General features: G+C 38.8%; 1 protein-coding gene across 2 annotated transcripts in view; it reads right to left on the bottom strand.

Annotated features, from left to right (window-relative positions):
* The window catches only part of dlgap2a (discs, large (Drosophila) homolog-associated protein 2a), a 729,001-nt gene that overhangs the window by 681,729 nt on the left and 31,462 nt on the right, over positions 1-15,810 (bottom strand). For both annotated transcript variants that reach the window (XM_043678985.1, XM_043678996.1), the window contains exon 2: positions 11,224-11,447. In XM_043678985.1, the coding sequence (XP_043534920.1) occupies positions 11,224-11,326 (103 nt within the window). In that variant the 5' untranslated portion in view covers positions 11,327-11,447. The remainder of the gene's footprint in view (positions 1-11,223; positions 11,448-15,810) is intronic.

The following is a 15,810-nucleotide window of genomic DNA, read 5'->3' as shown; positions in this document are numbered from 1 at the left end:
TCAGAAGGAAAGGGAGCAGTGAAGTAGCATGAAGATTAATTCACTGAAGGTAGGGAGATGCTCTTTAGAGAGGCTGAAACAGTAATGATTGAAAAAAATTGAGAAGAAACACAAGATGTGAATTGGGGAGCCATCAAATTATGCTACATGATGAGTTACTTAAAGGTGAGATTAAGCTGAGGTTGACTGTGAACAAAGTTTCAGTTGAAGGGCATAATCCTTGATAACAATTGAGAGAAATGAATAGCAGAATGATGATTGGTCTGTTGATGGAGCTCTAGAGGTGTCAGAAGTGAGTGGAATGCAAAGTGGGTTGCTGAGGTCAGTGCTGAGTTGGTGAAAAACTTGGTAAAGAGGAATGCATAGTTGATGCTATTGCTCATAAACTGACAGTGAAATGTGCCTCAATGAGAGTTGCTAAGAGGAGCATGGAATAACAGCTCCAGAACTGTTCAAAGACCCAGATTGCATCAGCAATATGAGAGGAGGACAGTAACAGAATAATGGGAAGGATGTAAACTATTTAGAAGGGCGAACGCAAAGCTGAAAATGGCAGAAATCTGTGTGCAAATATTTAAGGCCAAGGAAACAAAGGTTGGAAAAATATTTAACAAAGGAGTTGGTCAATGTTTAGTTCCATATACTTTAACGCCAGGAACCCAATGAATAAGACTGTTCAGCTACGGACATAGGTACATAATATCACTAAAACCAAATAAGCTATTCAAATGTAGTTTAATGAAAGGTTAGAATTTTAGCTCAATATTCTGGTCATTGAGTTTTCAGAAAGCATAGAATCTGAGATGGCACTGCAATTTTGGTTGAAGAACCAGTGACAACTGTGACAAGAGATCATCTGAAATCATCAAAGCAGGCCATATGGGGTTGAACTGCGGATCAAAACAGGGGAACTCATGCTGGCACAGAAATCCAGTGGAGAAGGAGCTACAAGACCAATATTTGGCAAAATGCAGAAATTATAGAGAAGTTAACGAATTTCAACTGCTTTGATATTAACTGGGAAAAAAAATTTAAAAGGTACAAAGGATGCAATTTTCTTAAAACATGCCAGGAGAATATCTATGTAACAAGCCTAATAAGACATGGCTGTTCTGGATATAGATTTAAGAAATGGTACAGCATTTTTATGGCAGTGATCATAATATCAGTTAGACTTAGCATAGTTATGAAAAATGTCAAAGATAGACCAGGAATAAAAGTTTTCAACTGGGAAAAGTCAATTTTACTCAGCTGAGATATGATATGGTGGGAAAGATGTGACAACAACAGGAAAAACAACATGAAGGTAATCTGTATCAGAGTCAGTGAAGCATCCGAGGAGTAGATAATGGGAACAAATGTATTCTGAACATGAAGTAAAATCCCCAAATCTCGATGCTCCAGGATATCAAAAAACACACGGAGTAAGAGAAGGCAAGAAAGAGAAGTATCTATAATATGGCAAGATTTCAATATTGTAAAAGATTAGAGAAGGAAAGAAAGTGTATGCGTGAGTGTGGGAATTAAAAAAGAAATTAGGAAAGCAAAGAGAGGACATGAGAAGATATATTAGCAAGTAAATTTAAGAAATCCAAATGGTTTATACATACTTAGAGCAAACAGAATAACTGTGCAAAGAGTTCAGCAAAGGGCTGAAAACAGACCAAAGAAGTAACTTGTGTGGGGAGGTGAAAGCTGTAGGCATGCTTTTTAATGAATATTTTGCATTTTTTTCAAATAAATGGGAATGATGCAAACATATGTTAAAGAGGAGCAGTGCCAACCAATAGATATGATAAATATAGTGAAGAAAAAACAGTAAGTTGTTTATCACCCTTAATAATGAATAAGTCACTAGCTCTGGATGAAATATATCTCAGACTGCTCACATAAACATGGGAAGCAAAAGGAGGCCCTGGCCATCATTTTCCAATCTTCCCTGGCTACAGGCACAGTGCCAGAAGACTGCTAAGTTAATACTGTTGTTTAAAAAGGGAAGAAGAAACAGATTGATTAATTACAAGAAAATCAGGTTTATCTTGATGATTGTCAAATTATTGGAAACGCTTCAAGGACAGTATAGATTGTAATTTCAAAAGCCACACATTATCAAGGACAATCAGATTGAATTTGTTCCAGGAAACTTATGTCTGACTATCCTGAGTCAATTTTTTTGAGGAGGTAAAAAGAATGGATGAGAAGGATAGCATGCTTGATACACTGAATTTGGTAACGCGTTTGACAAGGTCCCACATGTCAGACGAACAGAAATTTAAAACACACTGGATCAAAGGAAAAGTAGCAAGATCGGGTTAGATTTTACCCCTTTGGTGGGTTTGAAGGCAATGCAGGAAATGGGAATGCTTAAAGTCCAATGTTTAGCCTACCCACTGCCTGCCCACACTGGAGCCTTTTGAGGTACTTAAGTGGCCAATGAATGACTACCAGGCTTTGCCCCACTACTGCTTATATGTGTTTGTGGTGAGGAAAGCCTTGCCTTATGTGAAGCCAAGTAGCTCAACCCCTTTTACCTTCCTCACTTCTTGAAACCTGTGCTCCCACTCCCATTCCCAAAATCCTGGATTTTCCTGGAATCTTCTGTGTGGTGGGACCACTTGTAGTCCCAGCACTGGCCACTGTGGCCAATTGGATAACAGATTTACCAGCCATTCTGTTTGGCTGGCAGCTTACTAAGGCAGCACGTTCTCTCATAGGAGATAGGAACATAAATTTTTCCTTTAAACATCTAATGCTGCTACCAGCATTAAAGTGCTGTGGGCTGGCTGTCTTGATTATGTTTGTGGTCTGCCTGATTTTTAGCTGGGGGCAATGGAGGGACTGGGCAGAAACTACTGTATTCCACAAAATTCAGCACTTCAAACAAAAATTGTCTCAATAGTGAGAAACAAACGGTTATGTTTAACAGTTGTTTTTACGACCAGAAGCTCTTTCCAGTAGGAAATTGTGCAGGATTCAATATTGCATGCTTTGCTGTTTATGACACATATTAATGATTCGGATTTGAAATTCAGGAGCATGATTAAGCATTTGGAATGATATAAGGTAGTTAAAAAGCCATCGAAGATACTTTGCTTTTTTGGTTGACACAGAGGGTATAAGAACAGACATGTAGACAACCCTTTATCAGAAATCCCGAAATCCGAAAAGCTCCAAGGTCTGAAGGTCATTTTTGTAAAGTTTTTTCTCATTAACAAGGTTGCTTCGCATGCAGACAGCTTTAATGTTACTAACAAAGTCCATACCTAATTGATGTGTGTCACTCGGGCGTGACATGGTGGGGTGTGGCCTAGCACTGGCAGGTCTCTATTTTGTTGCAGGGCCATTTTTACTCAAAGTAGGTCTATTCTTCTGAAAGATTTTTTTAAATTGCACCATCAAACTGACACTTATTCTGAAATTTGAAAAATTCTGAATTCCGAAAAACAGTTGGTCCTGAACATTTTGGAAAAAGGATTGTGCACCTGTACTAAAACTGTCGAAATCACTGGTCAGACCATATCCTGAAGACGACTTACACAGCTTTTCTGGAGTAGAAGAGGCTGAGGAGAGATTTAGTTAAGAGGTCTCAAATCATGAATAGCCTAGAAATCACTTTTTCTGTGAGCAGAAAAATTGATAATCAGGAGGTACAGAAATACAGAAATAGAGTAATTGAGCACATGTTTAGAGATGAAATGAATGGATACTTTGTCCCCTGGAGACTAATGGGAGTCTGTAAAGGTAATTGAGGCAGAAACCTTCATCAGATGTCAACATACTTGAGATACGCACTTGAAGTCCCTTGACCTACAGAGCCACAGATCAAGAGCTAAAATTAGGAATAGGCTGAGTAGCTACTTTCTGCCCATAACATAATAATTGGTTGAATGATCTCCTTCAGTTCTAGTGTTTTATATGCTTTAATGTTACTAACAAAGTACAGAACTGTATAATACAAATGGCAGCCATTTCGCCCAGCATGCCAATGCCACTTCGATTAAAGATCTTTTTAATTTGTTCCATTCTACACTGGTCTGAAAGATGTAATCCATTGTTACATTGTTGCAGTCATGGTTATGATTCTAAAGATAAGGAACCTGCTGTATGGATAGATTGGAGAAGATTAAGCTGTTCTATTTGAAAGTGAAAAGATTAAGGGATTTGATGGTGATGATCAAAGTCTGGAGAGGTCAATTGTATGTACGAGGAAAAAATTGCTCCATTGTTAGAAGGATCAAGTAACATAGGATACTCATTTAAAATGATGACAAAAAGAAAAAGAAAGACATGTAAAATCTATTTTAGCTAACAAATAGTCAGGATCTGGAATTCATTACTTGAAAGTCTAACAGAAACAGTTTCAATTAAGGCCTTCAAAGAAGAATTGGTAATGACCTGGAAAGACCAAAAACGAAATGCAGGGCTACAGAGAAAATGTGGTGGAGCAGGATTGGGGGAGTTGTTCTTGCAGAAAGTGGGACAGACATGATGGGCTACATGACATTCTCAGTGCTGTAACTGTTCTATGGTAGGACTGTTTGATAGGAAGAGGAAAGGGAAGGACAGGGCTCCAAGAGGAAAATAAGGGAGATAAATATAAAATGACAAAGAATGACAACTAAAATGTATTGTGATTGTCATGAGATCAGCCAGGTGGACCTCACAGAATATGGCTATCTTGATTGGAGCTGTTAAGGAACCTGCTGTATGGATAGATTGGAGAAGGTACTGGCTGACAGAGAAGAACAGGAATTTTCCCTCCCCTTCACTGTTTTGATCACATAGCATTGCCCTTTGATGTGAAGGGCACTGCTTGTCACTGGCCACATCGGTGTTTTCCTATCTTCCTGGTGGTGGAAATTGAATAAAGATTCGTGCACTTTGTGTCTTTCACTGTGTCTCACATGTATACACACACACCATGGGTGCTGGGGAAAAAATAAGCACTACCGCACTTAGGTGGTAGAATAAAGAAAAGAAAAAAAAACAACAAGAATTTCAGACATCTTGTTCACTCTGAGAACTCTATCAGTGTGAAGGAACTCCACGTGTAATTAAATGGTGACTTGATGACACGACATTAGCCTCTTTGGAGTTATTTCAATGGTGAGAGAAAAGCATGCTTCTGAAGAAAATCCCTCGTAACAGATATCTTTGAGGTGAGGTAAGCATTTCTGGCACCACACCATTACTTAGGAAGCTTGACTCATTCAATCCTGCTGTTGAAGTTAGGCTCAGTGTATGGAAAGAATGTGTTGCTTTTTCTGGCCAAATGACAATGAGGCAGATGAAAAGAAACAAACTATTCTCCTGACAGCGTATGGACTAGTAGCGTTTTTGGTAATTAGGAGCTTTAATTTCCCTGAGGCAGCACACACATAAATCTTTCGTGAGTTCACAGATTTAGATAAGGAATATTATGCACTCAAGCCTCCTCGAATTCTGAGACACTATCAGTTTTGCTTGGCAGTTTGAGAACCAGGGGAATCATATCAGGAATTCTTACTAAGTTAAGATGACTGGCAGAGGCATGTGACTTTGATGAGATGCTGAGACTGTGTTGGTATGTAAGATTAATGATGTAACTATGTAAGAAAAACCTATCAGCTGACACCCAGTTGAACTTCATACAGGCACTAAAATGCCTTTAACATTGGGGAAAATGCAGCTAATGGAGCATATAAGCTGCACGGTATTCTAATGTAAGTTGACACCCTTGCCAGTCTGACTGAGCTCGGGGACAACCACTTGAATGAAGGCAATTGCATAACCTCACTCAGTACATAACCTGACCAGAGGTGACTCAAGATCAGCCCACAATGAAATTCCAAAACAAAGCCAAGCTTTGGCCAAATGGTTAATATTTTCTTTAGGATTCGGGCTGGCAAGCCATCATAGTTGCCTCCGATATATGGACTCAAGACAGCAAAAGAGTCCCACTAAACCCAAATTGAGTAAGAGAACTCATAGGCACATCTTGGAAAGTCCACCTACATCTAGTCTGAAATAGTTAAATTGCTTAACTTCCAAATCAGAACCACTCAAAATAAATGTCTGATTAAATGGTCACCTGGTTCAAACTGAGGTTTACAATAACAGGAAAGACCAAAACGGGGCACTTAGAGAACTTGGACATAGTCTTTATACATTTCTCCCACATGGGCATACACCTTTGAAGGCAAAAATGTGTTCTAGGGTCCCCAAGTTACCTGCTTGGACCAGAGAGTCAAAAAGACCGATTGCATGCATTGGAAGATAAAGTGAGGTCAATCAAAGGTTCCCTGGCTCCCATGTCTGTAGCAGAGCGTAAGTCTCTCCTTCAGCCAGTGAATTATTGTAGACAGTTCATAAATAACCTGACCTCCATCCTGGCACCAACTTAAAAGAAGTGTCAGCCTTGGAAATAGTCTTGTAGTAAAGCCATAGCTTTCAGAGAAATGAAGAAACAGCTATTATCCTCTAAGGTGTTGGCACACTATGATTCCAAGCAATGTCTCCTGTATGGGATCAGGGTACAAATAACACAATGGTGGCACAATGGAGAGAAATGCCCAAGAGCATGTGCATTCAGAACTTTGGACAGAAAGATCCAGTCCTAGCAAAACTGTAACAGCTGGTGGTAATGGAGGAAACCAAAGAGTTGGCACAACGAGAATTGAAATCATTTTGGATGTGGAGAGATCAGATCATAATAGAGGACGACACGTTATGGAGAGCAACAGTGATTGTCCTGAGCAAAGGATGCCATCAGATACTGGCTATTCTCCACCAGGGTCATCCAGGGGTTTCCAGAAAGAGATATTGGTGAGAAGTTGTGTCTGGTAGCCAAGTTTGGATGCAGACATAGCCACATTGGTGGGACAGTGCCAACACGGACAAAAATTACCACAGCAGCACCTCCCCATATTCTTCGGAATGGCTAGATAAAAACTGGACTCAGTTACATGTCAACAATGCAGTTATTTCATGGGCTCAATGGTTTTAGTCATAGTGGACACTAATTCAAAGTAGCTGGATGTGCATAGAGTTAGTTTGCCGAACAAAGGAATGACGATAGAAAAATTGTGCTCATCTTTTTCAATACACGGACTCCCAGAAATGTTGGCCACAAATAATGGGTCATTGTTTACCAGCAGAGAATTTGAGCATTACCTAAAGTCAAATGATATTTCATATATAGGGACAGTTCCATGCCAACCATCATCCAATGGTATGGCAGAAAGAGCAATATAAACTTTGAAGGCAACCTTAAAGAAACAGCCTTCAGTTTCACGAGATAACAAACTTTCTGGGTTCCAAATTGATTACAGGACCAACTCTAATGCAACTACAGGAATAGCTCCAGCGGATGTGCTAATGGGGAGAAAACTCCACATCAGATTAATTCTGATCTACTCAGACCTGGGGGAAGGTGAAATGGCATTAGGAACACAAATGCCAGACACAAGACTTCATTCAGCAAAAGAGACAGATGTAGTTTGGTGTAGGCACCATGGGAATGACTCTGCATTGGTAAAAAGCATGGGTGATCATGGTCAGCTCCAGTGATGTGTAATGTATAGGTAGGTGTGACAGTCCTGAACAAGCAGGTGGACTTTATGAAAACTGCAAACTTGCAAACAGTGTGGGAGAAAAATGTGCTTGGTTCCTCGACAGCCTTTCCAACTCTTCTGGAAACTGAAAGTTTTCCCTCTCCATCAAGTATTGAAGATACCTCGGCATCAGAGATGGACATGGCAGATGTCACTGCTTTGGCATCTTTGCTGTCTGAAGAGGAGAATGAATTTTTTCCAAAATGTCGCAGGTGCAAGAGGTGATACTGTGCCTTACATATCGCCTATATCAGAGGCAGAATTAGAGGAATCTGTTGCAATGGTAAAATGCCTCAGGAGGAGCCACAAAATAAAAACAGGCTTATGTCCTCTGACTTGGAGGGGGAGGGATTAGTCATTGTAACAGGATCAGTGAGGTAGAATGAGTTCCCTGATTGAAGCTGTTAATCTAGAGAGCCCTGGTTGACAGATATAAACAGGAGTATCAGAGTTCTTGTTCACTCTTGAGAGCTATCTCAGAGGGAGCTGGATCAGTGATAAGGACTCTCTATGTGTAAATAAAGGGTGACTTAATGATGGTATACCGGCCTCTGGAGTTATTTCAAAATGCATATTCGAATTCAAGTTATAGAGGCTTGGTAGAAATTTGAACAGACATGGCATGGTCATAGATAGGACCGTCCAATTTACTCCAGGTGTCTTATATAGAATGAATCATTGTTACTCAGCATGTTATGTTATTTAACTAAATAATTGTTAGCTCACAAGTGCAAAACATCACGGCACAAACAAATACTAAAACAGTATTTATACACAAATCATAACTGCAAATGGCCTTTTTGGAGTACAGATAGGTGGGTCTTTTTTTGTTGAAAATTAGAAATAAGCAATAGAGACAATCATTGGACATGTGATATGCATGTCTACTTTACCATTTTGTTTTTCCCGTGTGTAAAATAATGAGAGATAATCAGTGTATCTTTGAATCTTTGTGTGTTTAATGTTCCTTGGCTGCTGCTAAAATGGCTGTGTATGAAAACACAAGACATGAACACAATGGAAAATTCAATAAGACAGTATGGAGAAGGAAGCTGGCATGGTGAAGAGTGCTGCCAATGGAAGTAACTGCTGATGGAGACCAGAAAATAAGTTCAAATCACAAACTGCTCCAACTGGTAAATTCACCGTAACAGATTACGTCATTTAATCATGTTCTGAATGGAGAGCAGGAGTGTCTCATGGTGTGGTCAACATTCTCCAACCAAGTCAAAATACTGCTTGCAACGATTGGATAATAGAAACTGTGCAACATTACTACTTTTCTTAAACCTTGCCTAACTTCAAAACTTTGTTGAAAGAGATGTACTTCTTATTTGAACACAGAATGACTTATAAAGTGAATGTTCATGTGTACTACATTTAGTTTTACACATAATATGTTTTCAACTAAAATGCTCTCACTCTAAATTCATTTCTGGTTAAAAAGCATTTTCTTCTGGACAACACCAAACATTCCAAAAAAACAAGCACACACATTAAACAAAAATTGTCCATTTCTAGGGTATTTACCTTTGTGGGTTTAGTTGATGAGGACACCAAACTATGGCCTATCCTGTTTCCTGGATGGTTTACTGGATAAAGGCTCCAATCCATGGTCTGAAATTTAAAATGTTTGTAGCTAAAACTACCCCGATTATGTATCAGCCATAGCACAAGACAAGCACTCACAATTTAGTGTGACTCAATGCAACTGCAGAAATTATGGCAATATTGAGGCTGACACTCCCAATGCAATATTGATCAAGAGCTGTACTGTAGGAGGTGCCACATTTATGATGAAATACTGAGCTGAAGACCAGGTTGACACAAAGGACCCAGACACAATTTTGAAGTTAAGGATGGAATTTCCGTGTTGCCTTAATCAACTTCATTCAAACAAGTTGTCTAATAATTAGCACACTGTTGTTGTGGGGCCTATATCACAATATTGCAGACTGGACCCTCAAAGATCTTTACTATTATAAAGATTAGTGACATTTCCTGAGGTTGCAGTCTCTGCAACATAATATAAGCTCTTTTCTTTATTAGTGTACTTACGTGGAGATCCTGACATTTTTGGATAGACAGTAGAACCATGCTTGCAATGTTCTAGAAATGGTGAGGGAATTCTGGGAATGAAGATATGAATCTGCTGCTGAATTTACTTGCAGGACTATTGTTATTGCTGTTGTACTGTGACATTGGAGAGCAATAAATCAAATTGGCTATGCAGTCTGGTGGGAAATCCACAACAGCACCTTTAGGGAATGGTCCACAGCAATCAAATTGAAAGTTGGTATGAGTTTTGCAGCATGGAAATCTGGTGGGAAGCAAGATCAGTGCTTGGTTGGTTGTGTTGGCCAATCCCGAAAGAGAGAGAAGGCCAGATAAGTATCCATTGTTTCTCAAGTTTAAGTTTTAGCAATCCTCCCTCACTTTCCTCCATAGACCCTAGCTATATTGGGAAGGTCAATATTTACTCCAAAGGAACAGAAAGGTCATAAATTGAATCTCTTTGTCTGCACTCAGTATTTTAATCATGGTCAGGATAGTGATTAGCACAATCATTCTCCTCAGTTACCAGATTATACAGTGGAAAGATGAGTAATAATTCAGGATCCTGGTCAAGATTTAAAAACCCGGAATGACAAACGTATAAGTCAATGGAAAAATAATATAAAAATTATACTGGGTCAGTTGTTCAACAGTTGGATAGTCAGATGAGTGCAACTTTTAAGCATGAAGAAAGAATAAACTCTTGAAGTCTGCCATATCAGTGGAAAGTGAGTTGTCATTTTCAGTGAATTGGGGAATATTGGGCTTTTCCTAATGAATTATTTCCTAGCAAGTACTCAGTTCTTTGTCAAAATCTGTGGATTATTTCACAATTAGTGCTACTTTGATAAAATGAATAACACAGGGTTATTTCTTTAAGATGAAATGTTATAAAAGCAATTAAGCACACAGTGACATAGATTTCACAAGCTAACTAACTTTCTTAAAATCTAGAGTAACTAAAATTTCCATTGGCAAAAATGTCTTCTACAAACAAAATATTTTTTGACAAGGAAATTTCGTGGTGCAATAATACATAACAATCCAGTATATAATCAAAATCCACCTCAGGCATGATAATTTCAACTCAGAGCTCACTGTCAGGTTCCTAAAGGGGCTTTGGACATGTGTACCTCAGCTGTTTGTATGTAAACCTTCACAAAACAAATTTCCAAAACAACATTGCTGTTGTCATTTAGACAAATGCTGAGAAGTGTCTAACTTGGAAAAAGAAGTATTCACACTGTTTTAATAGAAGTATTCTTCTGAGGACAGGTTGGAAATTGGTGGGGATGTTGTGTTAGAGATTTAGTACTTAGTTAAAAAAGTGCAAAGAAAAGCTTATCTACAATTTGTTTTTCTTGATAATAAGAGTATGCACCAAAAATAGAAAAATGCTCCAACTTATTCAACATCCTTTATATTCCTGACCATCAAAAAGCTCAATTTAAAAAAGTAAAATATTTATTTGGTTATTCCTTCTGAACCTATAGCAGTAGAAAGACAAAGTCACAAGCTTCAATCATTGTTACATGGTTGCTAGATAGATCACAAAACCAATCACAGCTGGACTCACATGAATTTTCTTTGTACTTGTTCTTTGGAACACCCTTAAGTAGTTTTACAATATTCTGCCAACTGATCACAGATTGCATCTTCACCAACAGCCTGGTCAACATGAACGGGGTGGCTGCGTCTCTGGATCCTTTAGTTGATTGACTTTTTTCTGGAATTTCTTCGAATCCCCTTTGAGAAGGCACTCTACCACAGCATCAGTAGCCATTTGTCTTTCCATTCTTCCTGCAGTCACATAAAGTACATTTAAAATCTCAGCGATCTTCCAATTCACGGCCTCAAAATCAGAACCAATCTAAGGTTTCCTGGCACTCACCCATGTACGGACGGATTTGCACCAAGATTAAAAATTACATTATTAAAAAAAATGCAAATCATTCCTAATTTAGAAATCGTTCATCTTTTTGCTTTCCCCCTCAATAAGCTTTCTATTGTTTAAATTGCCTTGCATTCATACAGTTTCTTTGTTGAAAAGACTGCAGAAAACACATTAATCATTATAATTAATCATGCAAAACTAAACATCATATCACTCTGAATCATTTTTTATACGAATGTCAGGTTTTCACTTATCAATTTTGAACCTTGTAATCTGTGTGCGCTTCAAGTTTCCCAAAAGTTAACAATCAAAATCATAATTTTAAAGTGGAATTTGCTTTTACCACCTAGGGCCTTCACATCACAAAACACATCAGTTATGGTTATGATGATTTTCAGTGGTTTACCATCAACAGTAATCACAACTCAAATCTACATTTTAAGATTCACATCTTAGCAAAGCATAGCAACTCAATCCCGAGGACCATGGGTTGCTCAAAGTTCTAATATATAACATTTTACCTTTCAAAGCCAAATACTGTAGCAGGATAGTCTGACTTCAACAATTGAGTGGTAACACTACCAAAGCATTTAAAGTTATAAGGCAGGCCATTAGAAATTTTAAAAAAATAAACGCATGTTTATGTTGTTCATGTACTTGATTGTGAAATGATTCAAAATAGTAAAGTCCAAATTATTCTGTAGTAATACTCATCTTGAGCCTTTGAGAGGCTTTGTTGTAGCACTGAATACTGCTTATTTATTGACTCAGTAAAAGAGTTTCAATGTCTTCCTGATGAGCTACAAGGCTGCAAGTAGGAGCTTTCAATGGCATATAAGGTGGTATGTGTATGGAATGAGCTGCCAGAGGATGTAGTGGAGGCTGGTACAATTGCAGCATTTAGGAGGCATTTGGATGGGTATATGAATAGGAAGGGTTTGGAGGGATGTGGGCCAGGTGCTGGCAGGTGGAACTAGATTGGTTGGGATATCTGGTTGGCATGGACGGGTTGGACCGAAGGGTCTGTTTCCATGCTGTACATCTCTATGACTCTATAACACTCACTCATTCACAAAAGATCATTAAATATCATCCTTCATTTCCTCAATGCATTTAGTAAGCTTATGATGATGTATTGATTATTTCAAATATAGTCATTGCATTAATTACAATTGAGGATCAATATTAGGCAATTTATTTAGACTACAATGACCACTGTTATAAACTTGTAAAAAGTCTCAGTCACATCTCTTAAATAAACCAAGACACTGCGCAGTAGAACTTGATCATTAGAGTTGCAATGTCAATTATTGCCTTACAATGTTTCCATATATTCTCAAAAGTCTCATTCAATTCTACCAAAACAAGAATAACTTAATACCATTACACTGTCAACAAGAGCCAGTAATTTAATATTGTCTGTTGTTTTCATGAGCCAAAAAGCTGAAGATTAGGACATTTCACATAGCCTTTGTTAGACTTTTCCAGTTACGTTAAAATGATATATATCTAAAGATGACAGACGTCATTCACCAGTCTGTTGACTTCAGATTTAGAGTTCAATATTTTGCAGCATTATTTTATTACATTTTATTAATGTCAATGCTTAACATGTTGAGGGCAATCAACAATTATAGAAAAAAGTCATTATTGCTGCAATGGAGTTTTGCTCTGAGATACTGATTCACTTCTATCAAATTTCACAAAATGGAAGATGAGTCGTTTGAAATAATGTCAAGAATTATAATATTGATGCATTTGCAGAATTTATGCCCTTGTTAATCACAGTTTACATTTCAGATTATTGCTTATCTTTCACACAAACAACTAATTACATTAATGCTTTGTACTTGAAAAGAAAACCAACACAAATGTGAACCTCTCAAGCCAGTGAATGACATTTTAGCGGCTATAATATTTTGACTGACAGTGAGGGAAATACTTCTGTCCATCTGCATGTAAGGGGAAGTTTTGATTTGAACTGAGGAGATTCTAAATTTCTTATTTATATATTTTTTCGCCTAACAGCAGTAGTGCTTATTTTTCCCCAGCATCCATGTTGTAAGGGGAAGTTTATAAGCGGATTAGAGTTTTAATCAGTAGTACTATATGCAAGCAGTTTATAAAACTGTTTATCTGTAGCTGTCAGAACAGAAACTTGGTCCATGCTTTCTATCAATCAGGGTTTGACAGTCAGGTAAATTTGAAAACTTTGCCTACTTAACTTTTATGATAACTTGGGAATAGTTCACATTCCAGTGCACTTCTCCAGTGAGTTGTTACAATACTTACATCAGCAGTTTATAATCATGATTGAGTAACAGAATGCAAATTTTTGAAAAATTAAAAAAAAGTCATTCAATTCAATAAATTCAAGGCATTGTTTTGAGTGGACTGAAGCTCACTTTCCCACCAATCCTCACCATCCTATCCAGAAATAAATTTGCAAGGTGACAGGGAAAAGATGGGAGAGTAGGACTAGGTGAGGACACATGCATGAAAAATTCTGTTTACATTTGTGATGCTCATTTTGAACTGAAATATATGGTGTTTTGTAACAAAAGCATTATAACCAAGATCATTCAATGCAAGACTTTACTATACAAGGTAGAGCTATGTTTAACTTTACCTGTGCCTTTCAGGCTAGCAAAGGATATTGAACTCTAAATTAAGTCAGAGAATAATTGTTTTTGGCGAAGTACTTTTGCACCTTGGAAAATGCACGTAAATGTCCAGCAGCAATTCTGAAGGAATCAGGATGATGTGATTACCTTCTTTGTTGCCGCCTCTTTACATTCCAGAAACTGAAAAGTATAATTTTTAAAAATATTTATTTGTGGGTTGTGGGCACCACTGGCCAGACAGCATTTATTGTCCATCCTTTGTTGCCCCTCAGAAGGTGATGGTAAGCTGCCTTCCTGAATGACTAGACTCTGCAAGCATGGGGTTTACCCAGACTGCTGTTAGGGAAGGAATTCCAGGATTTTGACTCAGCAATAGTAAAGGAATAGTAATATACTTCCAAGTCAGGATGGTGAGTGACTTAGAGAGGAAGTTGGTGGTGTCCCCATGTATCTGCTGTCCTTGTCCTTCTAGATGGAAGTTGCTGTGAATTTGGAAGGTGAATCACTGGTGAATTTCTGCAGTGCATCTTATAGATCGTCAATGGTGGATGAAGTACATGTTTGTGGATGTGGACTACTTTGTCATAGATGGTGTCAAGCTTCTCAAGTGTTGTTGGAACTGCATCTATATAGACGATTGGGGAGCATTGGGTCACACCCCTGATGTGTCTTGTTGACAGACTAGCTTTGAAGTCAGGAGGTGGGATACTCGCTGCGACATTCACAAAATCATAGAAACTCTACAGTGCTGAAGGGTAAAAAAGGAGAAAGTGAGGACTGCAGATGCTGGAGATCAGAGCTGAAAAATATGTTGCTGGAAAAGCGCAGCAGGTCAGGCAGCATCCAAGGAGCAGGAGAATCGACGTTTCGGGCATAAGCCCTTCCTGGATTCCTGAAGGGTGCCATTCCACCCATCACATCTGCACCAAACCAGTGAGTCCAAAGAGTAGCCCACCCAGACCCAGATCCCTACCATATCCTGTAATCCTACATTTATCATGTTAATCCACATAGCCTCTGCATCCCTGAATACTACCATCAATTTCAGCACAGCCAGTGCACCTAATGTGTACACCTTTGGACTTCAGGAGGAAAATGACAGTCATGGAGGAAACACACATAGACACAGGGAGAACTCCACACAGAAGTTGCCTGAGGCTAGAATAGAATCCAGGTTCTTGGCATTGAGAGGCAGCAGTGCTAACCACTGAGCTACTGTGCTGCCCCAAAGCCTCTGACTTACTCTTGAAGCCATTGTATTTATGTGGGGAAGCTAGTTGAGTTTCTGGTCAATAGTAACCCCAAAATATTGATAGTGGGGAATTCAGTGAAACCATTGAATATCAAGGGGCAATGGTTAGATTGTTTCTTGTTGGTGAAAGTAAGGACTGCAAATTTTGGAGATTAGAGTCGTGAGTGTGGTGCTGGAAAAGCACAGCATTTCAGGCAGCATCCGAGGAGCAGGAGAATCAACGTTTCAGGCAAAAGCCCTTCGTGAGGAATGGGGCTATGAGCCGAGGAGGGTGGAGGGATAAATGGGAGGGGGGGTTAGGGCTGGGGGGGAGATAGCTGAGAATGCAATAGGTAGATGGAGGTGGGGGTGATGGTGATCGGTCAGAGATGAGGGTGGAGCGGATAGGTGGAA

The sequence above is a fragment of the Chiloscyllium plagiosum genome, chromosome 3 (genome assembly GCF_004010195.1).
Source record: "Chiloscyllium plagiosum isolate BGI_BamShark_2017 chromosome 3, ASM401019v2, whole genome shotgun sequence".
In the NCBI taxonomy this organism is placed as follows: Eukaryota; Metazoa; Chordata; class Chondrichthyes; order Orectolobiformes; family Hemiscylliidae; genus Chiloscyllium; species Chiloscyllium plagiosum.
This window is presented reverse-complemented; position numbering and strand designations above follow the sequence as displayed.